Source organism: Poecilia reticulata, unplaced genomic scaffold (genome assembly GCF_000633615.1).
Source record: "Poecilia reticulata strain Guanapo unplaced genomic scaffold, Guppy_female_1.0+MT scaffold_145, whole genome shotgun sequence".
NCBI classification, from domain to species: domain Eukaryota; kingdom Metazoa; phylum Chordata; class Actinopteri; order Cyprinodontiformes; family Poeciliidae; genus Poecilia; species Poecilia reticulata.
The window spans coordinates 643,434-660,922 of NW_007615015.1; the positions used below are offsets into that span (position 1 = coordinate 643,434).

At 43.0% G+C, this 17,489-nt stretch overlaps 1 protein-coding gene across 2 annotated transcripts in view; it reads right to left on the bottom strand.

Annotated features, from left to right (window-relative positions):
• Positions 1-694: 694 nt before the first annotated feature.
• The window catches only part of kcnk10b (potassium channel, subfamily K, member 10b), a 22,911-nt gene continuing 6,116 nt past the window's right edge, over positions 695-17,489 (bottom strand). For both annotated transcript variants that reach the window (XM_008401920.2, XM_008401921.2), the window contains exons 2-7: positions 14,016-14,431; positions 5,987-6,101; positions 4,166-4,326; positions 3,762-3,954; positions 3,543-3,685; positions 695-2,108 (exon numbers count right to left, since the gene is read on the bottom strand). In XM_008401920.2, the coding sequence (XP_008400142.1) occupies positions 1,458-2,108; positions 3,543-3,685; positions 3,762-3,954; positions 4,166-4,326; positions 5,987-6,101; positions 14,016-14,431 (1,679 nt within the window). In that variant the 3' untranslated portion in view covers positions 695-1,457. The remainder of the gene's footprint in view (positions 2,109-3,542; positions 3,686-3,761; positions 3,955-4,165; positions 4,327-5,986; positions 6,102-14,015; positions 14,432-17,489) is intronic.

The window sequence follows — 17,489 nt, forward strand, 5'->3', positions numbered from 1 at the left end:
GCTAAATGAATTCAAATCGAGATGCATGTGATGAGGACATAAATCTTGTCTAAGTGAATCACTGGGTGATGAGGAGGAATCTTAAATGTATTGCATCGTAGCTCGTGAATCCAGATGTGCAGAGATCAGATTCCCATCCCTAAAACACCCATCGTCCTCCAGCGTCTTGTGAATAAAACCCAGACATTTTGTTTAAATTAGAAGTTTATAGCAGACCAATAAAAAAAACATTTTTATTCATAAATGTAGGCTCACTGACTGAGCTTTTCAACCTATATAAAACATATACAACTGTATGTTTACTAGGGATTTGGGTAATAAAGCAGTTTAAGCATACAAAAACGCATTTTTATTAAAAATAAAACACTTCATATCACTATTTTTTTGTTCATGTTACAGTTTAATGGAAAATACACAAAACCGAGGTGTATGGCTGATAGAAAAACAAGGAAACACAGGTGCAAACATGCTAGTGAGTATAAAAATCAACAGCATCACATTCATGAACAGAATCAAGGTAGACATGTCAAATCCTGATAGAAATAAAAGGCAGATTGAAAAAAGTGTAAAAAATTTGTGTACAATAAAGGCTGCTGACAATCGTAGTACGCCGGAGCTGTTTGGATGTTTGTGTTAATTCACAATTAGACGTTACAAAAACACAGTTTTACTGTGGATGAGCAGAAACCAGGAGTGAAAGCCAAACATTTTATTTTTTCACGAAAAAGGAAACATTATAACAGCTGTAACTCTTTAGGTTATTCCAGCTAGCTGCTATGGTTGTGTTTTAATAACCATGCACTGTGTATAGTTTGTTTTCTTTTTTTTTCATCACAGATCTTAATATTTAGTTGTTTTTTTTACTGTCAGGCTACATATGCAAAGCCACATACAATGTAGGGATAATTGTACATGTCCTCTAGGTAGCTACTAGCGTTGTTTATTGATCCAGCAAAACCAAAACCCTCCAAACTGCAGTCATTAAGGTAGAAGTCCCTCCACAGCAGGCCGGCGGCCCATAAACAGCCACCACGGTATGAGATGACAAAATGATCGATAACGTCTCTGGAGATGAATGACAGGAATCCAGCTCTCTGGCTGTCGCGCCCACAGTGTGAGAGAAAAATAAGATTCAGTGTGAACAGATGGCCGTCTGGTGAGCGCCTCCAGTGACAGCTCAGTTCACATCACAGGTAGCCCATTTTACAGCAACATATGTAATGAGGTAATCGAACAACAGGCTCTTCTGGATGTTTGTTTTGATTCATTTTTGGCAGCAGGTTTTCTTCCCATTGCTATGGCACGATGACTGAATTTGATGGGAACGGTTCCAGTCGAAGCATAGGAAACAGAAAAGGCACGTTTCTTGACATCTCAAAGGACTGTGAACTCTCCCTGGGACTCAGTCCGACTTTCTTTCCGTCTCGTTCTACAGTCTATGTCTGCAGCTGAAGTGTTCATGCATTTGAGATCTGATCGCTCTCTCTGTCCTTGGCCTGTGTGGCTGTGAAGCCGTTGAGCTTGCTGCGCTCCGCTGCGTACTGCGACAGGTTTGTCAGGCTGATGTTTTCCTCTTTCTTTTCTCGGCTCTCTTCTTCTGGCTCCTCATCCTCGCCCGTTCTCTCCTCGCCTTGCATGGGCGTGTTGATGGCCATGCTGGTACGCCGGGAGTCTTCGGTGATGTTCCTGCACAGGTCGCGGTTCTTGTTGCGCCGGGCCAGCTTGGTGAGCGAGCCGAAGCGCAGGTTGAAGAGGTTCTCCTCCGAGGAAGACGCGGTCTGCGGCGTCTGCTCGCTGCCCTGCTGGTCGTACGTCTCGCTGGCGCCCTTCAGCCTCAGGTTGTTCAGTTTGCCGTTGATGTTCTCTTGGGAAGAAGTCTTGAAGCGGCCGGCGTCCAGGCTGGCGAACATCGCCCGCTTCTCTGGAGAGAGAACGTCGAGCGAGTGAGCGCGCTGCTCCAGGCCCAGCTGGCGGCGCTCCATGCTGCGGATGGTGGCGGCCCGCTGGAGTTTGTCGTGGATCTCCACGCTCAGGCGCCGTCGCGTTTCACGGAACTCCGCTCTGACGTTAGCCTTCCACTCAGCAGCGTGAGCCTTGATCTCCCCGACCTGAAACAGAAACCAAAACGATCAGAACAGCAGGTATATAGAGGCTCATCTGAACGAACCACAATGTCATCAATAAATGTGTTTATTTCAAATCAGTACATATAGTAGGAAGGGGAGCGGTTTGTAAAGCTACGCAGTAAAAAATACAAACAATGTTTTGTTTGGTTTGACCTGTAAGAAAAAAATGGGAGTTTATTTCACCATATTATTCATAGTTTTATAAATCTCAGCTTCCAAACAAAATATTTAATTCACAAGCTCAATATTTAGCTTCAGAACGAGATCACGGGTACAAGCGGCCGAAATGGGTTTCCTCCTCCGCAGGGTGGCTGGGCTCTCCCTTAGAGAGAGAAGCTCGGTCATCCGGGAGAGACTCAGAGTAGAGCCGCTGCTCCTCCACGTCGAGAGGAGCCAGTTGAGGCTCGGGCATCTGGTCAGGATGCCTCCTGGACGCCTCCCTGGTTAGGAGTTCATGTCCCACCGGGAGGAGGGGAGACCCAGGACACGCTGGAGGGACGATGTCTCTCTATGGCCTGGGAACGCCTTGGGATTCCTGGAGGAGCTGGAAGAGGCTGGGGAGGGAAGTCTGGGCCTCCCTTCTGAAGCTGCTGCCCCCGCGACCCGACCCGGATAAGATGGATGGATGGATGGAATATTTAGCTTATAAATTAAACATTTAATGCTCAAATTAAATATATAATTTGGAAGATATTATTTAGTTACCAGTTAGTTACTAAGGTCTGAGCTAAGTATTTAGTTTGGAAAATAAATATTTACTTTGGAACTAATTATTTAGTTAACAAACTAAATATTCAATTTATTAACTAAATATTTAATTTGAGATTAATGTGGTAAATATTACATGAATTAAATATTTAGTTTGGGAATCGAACATTCAGAAAATATGACTGAGAAATGAACTCCCACTTTATGTCTACCACAGGCTAAATAAAATAAAATATTGCTGTTCTTTCTTTACTGTGTGCCTCTACAAATGGCTCCCACGGGTTAGTCCGCTTTAATCCATTTGTTATTAATGTTTTCCTAGAAAGTCCAGGTCGTTTATGGACGTGTGAATACACAATCGAACCCAAATGACGAACTCTGGTCCRTCTGCAAACCTCTGTCTGGGTTCGGTTGAAGTGAACTCTGATGTGGTTTGTATGTATATGTGAACGCCAAGCGGACTGGAGAGTTGTAATCGACTGGATCTGGTTTTACTCAATCAGAAATGCTACTCTGTGACCTATGAAATCAACATCATTGTTCAAAACTCCTTCTGTTCTTTGGTGCACCTGTTTGAAATTAATTCTGAGAAATTGATCTCAATGGGAGAAATTCCAGATGGAGCATTGAAGGGAGATGAGAATTGAGCTGAATTGCGTAGGAAAGCAGCGCCAGGCTTGTTGAAGATGCAGAAATATGGACGCTCACCTCTTCTTTGGTCTTTTTCGAAAGAACTCTCAGCCAGTCTCCGATCATGCTGAGAACAGCAGCAAAGTACGCCAACCCCACCAGGATCCAGAACCACACCAGAGGCTTGTACCAGTTCATGTAGTCGATGGTGCGATTCCCACCTGCAGCAGGAGCAAAAGCGATGTTAGAGGACCTGAATCCTGCAGCTTCAGTAAACGGCTGCAGCTGCAGGACGACCTGCCACGTAGTCGCCGATGCCCACGGTGGTGAGGGTGATCACAACGAAGTAGATGGCCTCCAGCGTCGTCCAGCCCTCGATGTGCTTGAAGATGACAGCAGGGATGGTGACGAAGACGATGCAGCCGGCGAGGATGAACAAGAGGGCGGACGTCACTCTGATCTTCGTCTGACTGATCTGTGTGTGTTTTTGCTGAGCAAACCAAGAAAGAGATTAGAAACTAGGAAAACGTAGATTATTAAAAGATTCAAATATGACAGATTCTCACTGGATATCCTTTAAAAAGATAAAGTGATACATAAAGACAGCAGTTTTCAGACACTGGGCATCATTACATAGGTTGTTTTTCCTCTGATAGCTAAAAAAAACATTCTGATAAAAACAAAGACAACACACTCCTCACCCTGAATATCTTTTCAACTCGCAAGATGCTTTTCACAAACATGGTGCCCAGCTGGTCTCCGATCCCCGCCAACAGGAAGCCAAAGAGAGGGATGCCAAAGATGGCATAAAGGATGCAGAAGATCTTCCCGCCTTCCGTGCTGGGAGCGATGTTCCCATAACCTGTGGAGAACAGGAGAGCGTTTCAGAACCGCTCAGACCCAAACAGACGCAGGGAAGAGCAGGGAAGGCTGGCGCGTAAGACGAGGAGGAAGACTCAATCAAGCTTCTCTTATGTAACTCAATCAATTGATGGCCTCATGCAGCACCTCTTAGTGCATGGAGAAGCTCCAACACTGTGATTAGATTTAAAGGAAACTGCATTAATAATGACTTTACTGTTACATACAGTGAGGTAAGAATCAGTGATGGAAGAGGCAGCTTGATTTCTTCATCTTTAACCCACTGAAACCCGGTTCTCACATTTAGGAAAAAGTATCAAAACTTTTAAAGCTTTTGTTCAGCAGCAGCTGGCAGAATTACTTAAAACTCACTTTTTTATCAGCTCCAGTGGCTTTTATTTGATAGTTAGTTGACAGGAAAGTGGGTAATCAGAGATCACCAGGCCGGGAATCGAACCTGCGACAGCCACGTTGAGCACTGAGGCCTCCATATGAGGACTGTGTTTAACCCCTGCACCACCACAGCACTAAAACTCACATTTTTTACGTTAAGATGACGAATTTCGGTGTATTTTAATGATTTTTAGGTCATGTGAAGCTAAAGGAAAATGATACAAATAAGAAGTTTGTTAGTATTTGCACCACTGAGTTGGTACTCAGGGGAACATTTTCACTCTTTCGGGGTTTTTCTCTGCCGGCTGTAAACATCTAAACACAAAGTTTTTGCTGTTTGCAGTAAAACTGAGCCAGCTTTAAACTGCTCCGTTACTGGGTCTTTATGACGCTGATTGTTCACTAATGTTTTTTAATAAATGAAATATTATCTTTTTATCTATCACATGATAACAAGTGGTGTGTCTGAATGGATTTCATGACGGCAGCTGAAAGAGAAGCTCCTGTCTGATGCTGGTGTTTTAAATGGTCTCTGAATCGTCACCATGTTTTGTGTAAAAGCAGCAGAAGCTGTTTCAGGAAGGCGGCTGGTTGTGAGAAAACAACATGTTCATGTCAGCAGTTTCTCTAAGCAATTATGAGAATGCTGAGCTTCACAGGCTGTTAGCTCCAGGAGCGAGCGCCGGCGTTCAAATCACCCGGGAATAATAATGAGGCCGAGGTCAGCTGAGATTTTACTGCATCTATTCAACCACTGCAAATAAAACTGGAAAGGACAGAAAAACATTTACTGTGAAAATGGGAACAATGACATTTGTTTTCATAAATGTTTTGTTTTATAACTTGTGGTTTATGACCTGTGCTGATAGGCTAGCTCCTTTTAGCACAACTTGAACACAGCAGTGTTGTTGTCCAGCATCCAATCGGATCGTTTTGAAGCAGAAATGAACCTCAGTGGGCCGAGAGAAGCAGCTTTATCATCCATCACTGCTGTAAATCTGGCAGATTTACAGATGTACCAGAAACACAACACATTTCCAGCTCAGGATTTATGTATTTTAATAAAACTGATAACTGCATTAAAAGTTTTACATGCTAAAATTTATGCAATTAATAGAAATGAACAAGTTAAAATTCACACGTTTAAAAAATGTTCTGCAAAGTGATCTATTACATTCTATGTGAGGTTTAATATTAAACTTAACATCTTATTGACTCGGCATGCGGCCGCATGAAGGTGTTGAGCAGAGCGCCTCTCTGGCTCCTACCTATGGTGGTGATGACCGTCCCAGCAAAGAAGAAGGCGCTGCCCATGTCCCAGTAGCTGGAGTTGTACGTTTCTCCAATAGGCCTCACTCCTGCGCTCACAGCGTCTATCGCATGCTGCAGGAAACAGGGAGCAAAACTCAAGGTTGATACATAAATAAACTGATCAAAGCACAGGGAGAGAAAATGGTTAAACATGAGGAGCTCAGCAGTCGTAGAGAAGGAACGGTTCAGAGCGCCGGGCTCCCAGACAGACGGTTCCTCTGCCCAGATATTCACACATGACCCTCAGCATGGATCCTGTCACACCTTTGACCTTTTTATGACCTCTGTTTCCTCACGTCAGCTCAGAGTTTTCTAATTTAACACCAGTTTGGAGCAACCAGACAGAGATCTTCAGGCGTCTCTCCAGATGTTTCTGGAGTCATCGCTGCTCTCAGCTCCTCAGCTCGGCTCAGTCTGGGTCTGCAGGCCGAAACGTTCATGGAAGAAGGCTGGTTTTCCATCTGCTGGGTTCAGTTCCCAGAGTTCAAACTGCCCTCGTTTCTCAGAGAACTCCAGATGAAATGGACCGACCCACAGCATCATAGATCCTCCACCATACTTATCTATGAGTTAACTTTTCAATCTGACCCTCGGTTTGTTTTTTTCCTGAATTTACATGTTTGACCACTAGTTGGCAGCAGAGCTTGTGTAAAAGGTGAAATGCAGCACTTCTGTTGTTGTTTGTTATATTATTCCATAAATATATGTGTTAATGCAAAAAGTCTGGACAAACCACACACACCGTCACATTATGCACTTCACAGAAAAAGACTTCTAGACAAAATAAAGTCTAAAAATGTCTTAAAAATGAAAATACTTTGAAAATAAATAAAACTTTATATGAAGATGATTAAAACATTTTATCTTAAAAAGTGGAAAAACAACATCTGGTGGAACCTTTAGGGTTAAAATAGTAACATCAGGATTTTTTTAAATTCATGAGTTAATATGAATTTTCAGGGATTTCTGGGGCTTTTTGTTGTAAAACAATTATCTCTGCACATGGATTTTGTTCCTCCAACCCTTAATAAATGTACCTAAGTCAAAGGTTTGATTTGTTTCTTACTTTTGGTTGAGAATTTGAATTTTTATTAGTTTGGTAGGAATGGTTTACAATAATTAACACTATTGTAAAAACACCAGAATTATACATTTTTTCATCTGTTGGACAATTGGAAAAATAATCTCACTAAACAAAAGGTTCTAAAATGCTGCTGAATTTGTTTCAAGGCTTTTAGCGTCATGTTGCAGATTAAAGGGATCCTGTAAATGCAGTCAGTAGGAATCAGGGTCAGACTTAAAGGACGTGTTGGACTCAACCCAGGGTCAGTGCAAACAGCTCAGTTAAAATGTGAGTACAGTCAGGAGGAACCTTCAGGCTGCGGTTTCAGGTTAGCACACCTGGTCATGTGACCTCCATCAGCTGCTCCGTCAGCTCATAGTTGGTCCATTTAGTCCCCAAAATAATTGCAGAAAGAGTTTTTCTTGATCTTGTACTCAAGTAATTTAAAGTTATGTTAGTTGATTAGTGTCACAACTGACTGTAAAACCTGAGGGAGTTTCTTCGTTTCAGAAAGAAACAATATTGATGGAGTCTCGTTTTCACAGGATCTTGTTCTGTGTTCCTGTTTAACCAAAGCTGCTCAGAGTCGGTCTTTTCTGGTTCGTTCACATTTTATAGACTGAAAACCAGTTACAGCATCTTTTCTCAAAGATCTCCCTCTGGGCTCCATTATGCACCCAGGAACATCAGCCTATCATCTTTTGTTCTTTATAATCTCTGTCTTTATGGGCATTAGATGAGAAAAGCATTTATTTTATAATTTTCATACACATGTGCTCGGTAATATTCTGCCTCTGGGGGCAAATAACCGAGTGGATGTTCTGTTTGGTCTCATCACTGCTGGAGCGCCATGCTTTCAGCTGCGGCTTCTTCATTCAGGGCAACCCCCAATCTGTTCACTCAAGCTTCCTGAACGCCGTGAGAATAAAATATGCATGTACTCTTCTGACACACATTTCCAAGCAGTAAAGGCAAAACACAACCTGCAAACACGCTGCTGCACTTGCTTACTCACCGTCTTACATCCGATTGCCTCAGCTGCATCAACCCAACCAACAACATCCACTCAAAATCTAAAAATAATCGCTTTCAAAGTGCTTGAGGTTTTAATAAACATTAATCATTTATGAGGGGAAAATATCCCATCAAAAAAGCCAAAGATTTCCTAATTTTAGAGTCGAGGGGCAGAAATACATAGCTGCTCGATGTGTCTGAATATTTTATAAGGACTTCTATTTTTGCCCCATAACTTTTACAACCACACTAAGAAAAGGATCTGACTGAGATGCAAGTATCAGGTTGTCCAAATAACCGCTAATTTATTCAAATCAATAGTGAAAACAAATATCTGTTATGTTAAGACATTAATTTACATCTAAAATCAATATAAACAGAGTCATTTTCATCTTGGCACACAGCTCCACACAACGCTGCAGACACACACACACACACACACACACACACACACACACACACACACACACACACACACACACACACACACACACACACAGCCAGTCTAAAATGATGTGGTCAGTTCCACACAGGCCGTGCACAAGCCACATGCACGCCACCACTACAGAGTCAAAGCTCCATCTCAAGCTAAGCTAAGCTAAGCTAAGCTAAGCTAAGCTAAGCTAAGCTAAGCTAAGCTAAGCTAAGCAGACACATTCCTCTCCTTGGGTTGCTGGATGCTTGAAACTAAATATGAAACTCAGCTTCTAATCAATAATTATACTAGTAATTATTTGATCACTTGAAGTCTCTTCACTGGAATCTCATTCCTGAACAGTAGATTTTCCAGAAGCTTCATACCTGGTCACACCGCAGCAGGTCACTGTGAACGCCACAGCCTTTATGCCTAAATGATGCTCTAATCAGAACAACACACACGCTTCAGACACAAGTCTTCATGTTCTTTAAAATAACCAACATAACAGAAACTTTTTAACTACGGTACCCAAAGCTGTCTGAAAACAAACCTCAGTCTGGGTTCAGCTGAACTTCGGTTTGAATTTATATGTGAAAGCTAAGCGGAGCAGAAGCCGCTCCAAAAGCAGGAAGTGGACTACAGCGCAGGGCATTCTGGGTAACCAAAGCTAACGTGCTAGCCTAGCACTAGCAGCAGAAATGGCTCCTGGTCTTTAGCCTAAAGAGAAATCCTCCAACTGCAGCACATTGCATTCTGGGTAAATCCAACCAAAGCTAACCTGTTAGCCTAGCGCTAGCAGCAGAAATGGCTCCTGGTCTTTAGCCTAAAGAGAAATCCTCCAACCGCTAAAATCCTCCATCTTGTTTCCATCTGGTGAAGAAGGAAGTTGCTCTCAGCGTCTTCAGAGGTTTTTGTGTCGTTTCCTTCAGTGGTTCTTGGTGCAGCGCCCCCACAGGCCAGGAGGGGAACAGGCTGGTTTGACTCAGAACCACAGCAGCTGGAGGTGGAGCAGATGTTCTGGTTCCAGTAGAACCAGGTCGACCGGACCACCAGGTGGGAAAACATCTGATGTTTTGTCCACAAGGCAGGATTATTACTGTTTGGTGGCAGACAAACTAGAATAGTGAAAGGAAAATCACCTTTAAGGCTGACACCCTGTCATTTATGAGATTTAATAAAAACTATGTAAAGCATTTGAGAAACCTTGCAGGTGAGAATTGGTGGATAGAAAAGCAACCGGAGGAAGTCGAGTGTGAAATGACCAAGACTGGTATGAAAAGTCTCAAACTCATTTGAGGACTGTGATTTGTTCAGGTTATTTTTATCTGATGTGAAACTTTGTGAATTTGGTAATTAGCCAAACTGTTTGTTTCTCCGTAATGTTCTGGTCTGCTTTGGTTTCTCTACAGGTGCAGAAACGCTGCCACCTCCAGCTGGCTGATGTGTTTTCTCATCCTGCGCTGCAGGATCATTAGAGAGCAGCCGGTCGCTGCAGATTTCCATCCTCTCAGCGGCGTTTCCTCCCCTCAGCGGGTGACAGCAGCGACCCGGGCAGCAGCTTCCTCACGCTCTCCACCCCCTGCTGCATTCTGACACGCTGCCAACAACTCTGCTCTGCAACACTTTTACATCAGTAACACCTGAACACTGACCCAAAACACCTTGAAACCTTTGATGCTACAACCAAGAACTAAGTTCAACAACGATAACAGGTGGTTTTACTATTAAAGAACAAATTCTGAACTAATACTTTAAGGCTAAATCCGTCCTCTGCAGCTTTCTGTGCAGCTAATCCTTAGAAATAACAACAAACCCAACCTGTTACACTTTTCTCTTATGTTACATAATTCATGGCATGCTAGAGTGTTTCTGATGTATTTTTACTTGCAGTAATCCGGTGAATGCAGAAGTTTATTTGCAGATTAGTGAGTCATCAATACATGGAGCCTAACTGCTGCCAGAGACATAATGCCACGGTGAGTCATCAACCACAGCCAATTAGGGCTGCAGTGTTTGTGGCACCCAGTGGGTGAGTGGGCATCTCCGGTAGCGGAGCCGACGTGACGAGGTCAAGACGCACATGGCCGCATTAAGTCAGCACACGCTGTGCGGCGAGCCTTAACGAGCGCCACCGTCCTGATAGATCGGCCCACACAGGCTTCCCAAGGTTGCCATTTTCCTGTCAACTTCTTCACCAGAACAGTTTGACAACAGAGCGTCGCCGCTGCCAGCTCTCCGCCGAGCGACTGGAGCACGAACAGATAACTAATCGCCAAAGCTGTAAGAGGAGCAGGCAGACTTTCTGATGATGTACGTGTGAAGCAGCAGGTCCTGCAGGCCTTTTCTTCAAACAGCAGACACTTAAAACTGAGTCATTCTGCTACTGTAGGAGCTGATCAGCTCCGACGTTTGTTATTCAGAAAGACTGATATTCACTTTCTTCCACTTTCCCTCAGTGAACATATTACAACTGTGCTGTAATCATTAATCTGCTGCCAGTCAAGCTTAACAAAGCTCAAACTTCAGAGAACTTTGAACTGAACAATGACGCGTTTTACTGACAGAGTTCAAATGAATGCAGCTTTAATGATTCTCTAAAGATTTTCAGTGTTTACAGGAGAAACTCTGGATGCTGGATGCATTTTTCCCTCCAGCTCAGCAGAGTGACAGGCAGGAGATGCACTGAGGACATTTAAACCTTAGATACGCTCCCTGGTTGTTAACAGATCTTTTCCTGCTCAGTTCACTTCTTTGTGTTCAGTTTCTTGTTTTTCTTGTTTCTGTTCTTTCTGCAGTTAAATGAATGAATCTTCGATCGCCGTTAATTCATTATTTTCCTTCTATTTTCCAAATCTTTATAAAAAAAAACACTGAAGTTGGTGGTTTCACTGTGACTAAGTTTAAAACGGTGAAGAGTTGTGCATTCTTTTGAGACACTTTGTAAAGTTTGGAAACTGAAACTATTTGACATGGGGAAATAGTTAAGAAGAAAATTCATGTTGTCATTTCACAACATTAACACATTAAATTTTCCGGCTTGCTACGGTTTGCTGTTCATCAGGTAGAAACCGAGTCGTTCAAATATCTAAATTCACTGACCGCATTGAGATAGTCTTCCTTCAGACTGGCTCTTTCATGGCATGAATCTGAAGTAGAGATTGAGCTGATTTGTCCAGAAGACGCTGCTGGCTGTGATTCCCTCCAGGAGGTTTGTGTCTGCAGATCTGCTCAATGAATAATTGATTCCTCTGGACCCCAGGCTCGCCACGCTAAAGGTTTTCATTTCCACACGTCTTTTTAGGAAGTACTTTCATTGATTTTTTCAAAAACTCATGATGGAGCATCAGTGGCTGAAAGGCTGAGTACAACAAAGGGAATGTGGTGCAGAAAAAGGACGGATCCAAAGAAAGTTTGGATGAGCTGCAGAGGGAGAGAGGCTCTGTGGAGCAGAGTGGGCGATCAAATGGGGTTATTCTGGTGGAAAGACGAGCGCCACCGACCCGTTTGGGTTAGTTCAAGGACTGGGCTGCAGACTGAGAACTGCCTGGTTGTTACATGAGGTTGCTGGATTCTCCTTTTGTTCCTGCCGTCTGGCTGATCTTCAGGCCTGAACCTGTAAACTTTCTGCTCATCGTACTCCGGCACATCTCAAATCATTTTCCCATTCCCGTTTCCACTTGTGCGTGTCATGGTGATGCAGTGACCCTCAGTCTGGACGATGATTCAGTTTAATGCCAGAGAGCAGAATAAATCACAGCTGTGCTTCATATCACTGCTGCTGTCAGAGTAAAACACAGTTAAATGGACGGCTAATTTGGATCCTGACTGAACTCGGTCTCTGTTTCCTGGAGCTATGAACTGACAACAAGGGAAATTTCCCAAGTTGTGCTGATAAATGACTGATTCAGTTCATCACTGGTTGAGTTTCTACTTGAAGTCAGAAAAATCCCACCAACTTTTTCTATTTCCTTGAACTCTAGATGGATCATTCTGTCCCTTTTCTCTGGAATCAATTTAATTCTAACCTTGAATGGGATATAAATACATTTGACTTCCTAACTGTGGGTCTAATACAGACAGGAACAGGTGTTGAAGGGAACAACAGGTACACACACACCTCTGCTCAGGTTTCTCAGGCCAAGTGGAGTGTCAGAGTCAAATCAGGTGAGACTTTTCTGAAGTTCACAAGAACATCCTCAGATATCACACTCAAGTTCAGAAAGCTGCAAAAATGTAGAATTGATCATTTAAATTTTGGAATTAAGATCTGAGATTCTCCAAACAGTGAAGTCAACCTCTCCTATAGCAGATGTATAAATGTTAAGCCAACAGAGAACAGCAGACATTTCCTGTCCAACGTTTTCCTTTTATGACGAATGTCAACATGAACGGACAGTTCAGGTCAGATTTCTCCTGTTTCAGCCTCCAAAACAACGTCTGACTAATTTACAGCAAATCTCATCATTGATCTTCCACATGTGAGATAAAGTCCAGGCTGATTTTAGCTATGCTACGTAGAAACACAATATTAGACTGTGCAAACAGACTAATGCAGTGGTGTCAAACTCATTTTTATTTTGGGCCGAATCAAAAATCTGAATGTTCTTAAAGGGCCGGTTGCACCAGAATCTATTGATAAAACCAATAAAACTGTTAAAATATCAATAAATAGCTGTTCCTCYGGGATTTGTGATTATTTTAGTGTTTATTTTTGCAATCAAAATGACAGATTTTGTGGTGAATATTAAGAAATATTTGTAATCGTTATTTTTTTTACAATATTTACGCTAATGTATGATGTCAAATGTGACTTTATCACTCGTCATATCAGTTACGGATTCAACGTTTTTGACCAATTCTGAGAAAATTAGCAGTAAAATCAGGAAAAAAATTTGAAATTTGTTGATTTTGTGTGATTTTTGCAGATTTGTGAAAAACTGGAAGGACTTATTGATGTAATTTGGAGTCCAGAGGGCCACATAAAAAGCTGCGGCGGGCCAGATTTGGCCCCCGGGCCTTGAGTTTGACACCTGTGGACTAATGGATTCATAGTCAAACATTTTGTTTTTATTCGCAAATTAAATTAAAAGTGAATTAGAGTTTTATCATCTTGATCTCTGGTGTTTTTGTGGCTGTTGCTCGTGTTGCTTCCATCTGTTCTTGTTTTTGTAGTTTTTACTTCCTTTCTGTATTTTAATCTCCATAGTTTTCCCTCCATCTCTGATCTGCACATAAACATGCAGCCTGTCGTCTTTAGGCTTTAATTCTGCAACACTTCCTGCCTTCACCTGTTCATTGGTATAAAATCAATGGTTTCTGTGGCCTGCTGGTCCATGACTCTCCCTTCCCTTGGGTTAAAGGTCAAGGCGTAATCCTTCCCTGAACAACTTATTCTGTCGTTGAAGAACTTGACTTGCTCTCCAACTCCTGAAGCGTTTTGAAAGCCCATCTGTTGGAGACTAGATGCAACATGGATAAGATCCAAACCCACCTTGATGATGGCGTCCAGCTCGGTGGGAGTCACACAGGGGTTCCTCTCCAGAAAGGAGGCCTTCTCCAGGGTGATGCTGGTCTTCTGGTTGCTCTCAAAGGGCTGCTCCAGGGCCTTGAAGGCCAGAGCTCCAGCCACCAGGTAGAGGACCACCACCACGAACACCGCCATCACCGTCTTCCACTTCATCACGGACTGCAGCGCCGCGATGGAGCCGTCGGTGCTGGCGTCCAGGCTGGCCACCATGCTGGCGGAGCGCGAGGAGATGGAGAGGCGCGGCAGGGCGCAGTGGCCGTTGGCCCGCGGGTCGTAGCCCATCGGGTTCTGCATGGTGGCCACGCTGGCATGGACCAGGCTGGACTTCACCATGCCTGGCTGCATCTTTTTGGGCGGCACCAAGTGGGTCTGGACCGCCACTAGGAAACAAAACCAGAAGAAATGTTAAGTTTTATTTGGACAGACGGAACATGAAAACATTTCCATGGCCTGGAGGGAAAAGTACGAGAAATCTGGAGATTTTTTCTTCCCTGTAAAGTGAGTGCAAAGGCATTTTGGTCTGCCGATACGATCCCAGAGCCCAGACACATCTGTCTTGGTCTGTGGTAAACAGCTTGTTGACATGTAGAATTAAAAATGTAAACCAATGACATGGGTTTAACTAAACCATTCCTAATGGTTTGCGGTTCAGATTTAATAATTAGAGATCCATTGCTGCATACAGACATAAGAGCATTACAGCCATTAAAAACCCTATTATCCCCACTCACAAGGTCTATAAAGCTTTTCTCTGCTCACTCTGGGCAAACAGACGGCTTCTTGCAGAGGAATGCTATCAGGAAAAAATAAGTATTATCCACGTTACGCTCGCCCTCCTTCACCTTCAGATTAACTTCAACTTCTGCTTCAATCATGCTGGAAAGTATTAAACAATGTTCTGATCTAAAAATATGGAATCTAAACCGAGAAAAACAATCATTTACAAACAGTTATGGGTTATTGATTTGGGCAATACGGCTCACACCCAGGGCGTCACTGTGTCAGGGGATCACAGGTGGAAAGCAAGTTGTCCTTTGCAACTCAAGCAATTTTTGTGCTTGTCGTTATTTTCCATCAACAGAGAATAGATCCGCCTTCCTGTCCTTCGTTTGGTTTTCACAGAATGACGAAAAAGTTCTAAAAATGACGGCGAGTAGTTCATGACGATGAAATGGTTCTGACTGAAGTGGGGCCGGCCGGGTTTTAACACGTTAATTCTGATTAAATAATTAACAGATTTTAACATGTTTACATTTTGCATCGTGTTTCTGATGTACAAGCGACATCCAGAAACGACGCACCGCAGCGCCTCTTCTCTGGTCCACTGAGGGTTAATTCCTCTAAACGATCTGATTGGACGCTGGGAAAGACTATTGATGTATTGCAGCTGTGCTAAAAACAGTTAGCCTATCAATGAAGCATGAAATAGCATGCTAAACCTGTAGCAGCTAACGCTAATGTCAGTGAGCACAGCCCACATTTCTAGAGAAGCTCCATTAATGATCAGGAGATTCTGGAAAGATGAACTTTACTCCAATCTGAAGAACCTGAAGATTAAAAACTATAAATGTCTGTTGTTGAGCTCATTGTCTATTTATCCACTAATTTACCACAAAATGGGATTTCAATTGAATATATTGGCTTTTTTTTTGGTCAATATAAGTTTTTCAATTGAAATACGATGAATTAATTAAAGTCCTAGAAATGAATTGGATTTAAAAATGAGACCACAGCACAACCTCCCTGGTTCACTAAGCTGACAGCAGATCTTCCAAACATGTCATGAAGATTGTTCCCACTAACATCACTCTGCTGGGTCAGGTATTAATAAATGCACATGATGTTGCTGCAGGTCAACAGGCCACATTTAGAATCCTTGGTTTATGAAGCTCTGGCCTCCACCCAAACGCCCACACCTCTCCGTCTGGAGCGCCTCAGGGCGGCGGCTGTCTGAGACGCTTCTCATCCCCACATGGAGGGTTGGATGAGAAATGGATTAACTGGAGGAGGAACGGTTCTGCTTTAACTCTATGCCAAACATCCACCAGGAAGCAAGAACGTCCAAGAACAGTTTCAATCTCTGACGGACGAATATTTTTAGTTATTCACTGAAAGTTACGTTTACTGGCAGAAATATACCAAACGCTGCAACAAGCTGCACAGGAAAACAGCAGCAGAGTCCTGATCAACATGGGGAAAACACCCTCAGCTCATTTCGTCCTTGGGTTTGTGTGTAAACGCCTTCTGAACACGCTGGAGCGGACTTTCCTTCTGGTTCTGGATCTGTTGGTGAGCAGCGCGGCGCCACCGTCGGCCTTCCTGTGGAAACTGAAACCTCGGCTGAAGCCACCAAGTCTGCAGGTTTTATGCAATCGGTTCTGGACGGCCTCAGGAGCCTGGCGGCTCGCAGCGTCCTGGTTCTACCACCAGGGGGCGTAGCTACTGCCCCATCAGTGCTAAACATAAGAAATATGTTTCCTACTGAATCTTTTCAGGTAATTGAGTTTTTGTAATTTTCTTTGTGTAAGGCAATAATCTCTTTTCTTAATTAAGGCATAAAATAAAACATTTCTATCAACACTAAAGATATTTCAAGTGTTTTTCTTTCAAGGATTTTCATGCAATGAGTGACTTGAATATAGGATTTAGAGATGAATTTGGAAATAATTCTTGTAAGATTAGTTTTATTTAGACATTTAAACTCTTGATGGGTAATCTGTTCATCACCAACAGCTGAGCAGTTCTAAACGTTCCCAATAAACTGATTTTGCAGAAGAATTAAAAACTTCAGGGTCAAATGTAGCAGTAAATGTAAATGTTCTCTAATCAGAGGATTTAAAAATGAGACCACAGCACAGCCCTCATGCAGACACGCCTCCCTGGTTCACCAAGCTGACAGCAGATCTTCCAAACACTGATAACTGTGATAAACGATAAACAAACAGGAAAAGTTGTTTTATTTACATTGTTTTTCATGTAATACATTTTAGATGAAGCAGTCTTCAAGGAACATTAACTGTCAGAAAGTGAAGGTGTAAACTGCGGCTCACCAGGAAACCACAGGAAGCCATGTTTTATGACATTTAGAAAAATAAATGTAAACTAAGAACCCAAACTACGACTTGCAGTCCAAACCAAACTGCAGCGAACATAACACCGTCTGGCTTCCTGGAGGTGAAGGTGCCATTACTGTAAACTCATTGTGAAGCTACTGAAACAGCTTCACATTGATTCCTGTAAATTAGATAAGCAGGGAGGGGAAAGTGTTTCATGCCATTAGACGCCTTCACCCCTCTGGCCTCACACTGCGCTTCTCTGACCACAGAGGAAGAAGGAAAATACACAGATGATGATCCATAATGGAAGAGGTGGGGCTGATGGTGGAGGGGCAGGTCCCATCAGATGTTCTGGTCCCATCAGATGTTCTGGTCCCATCAG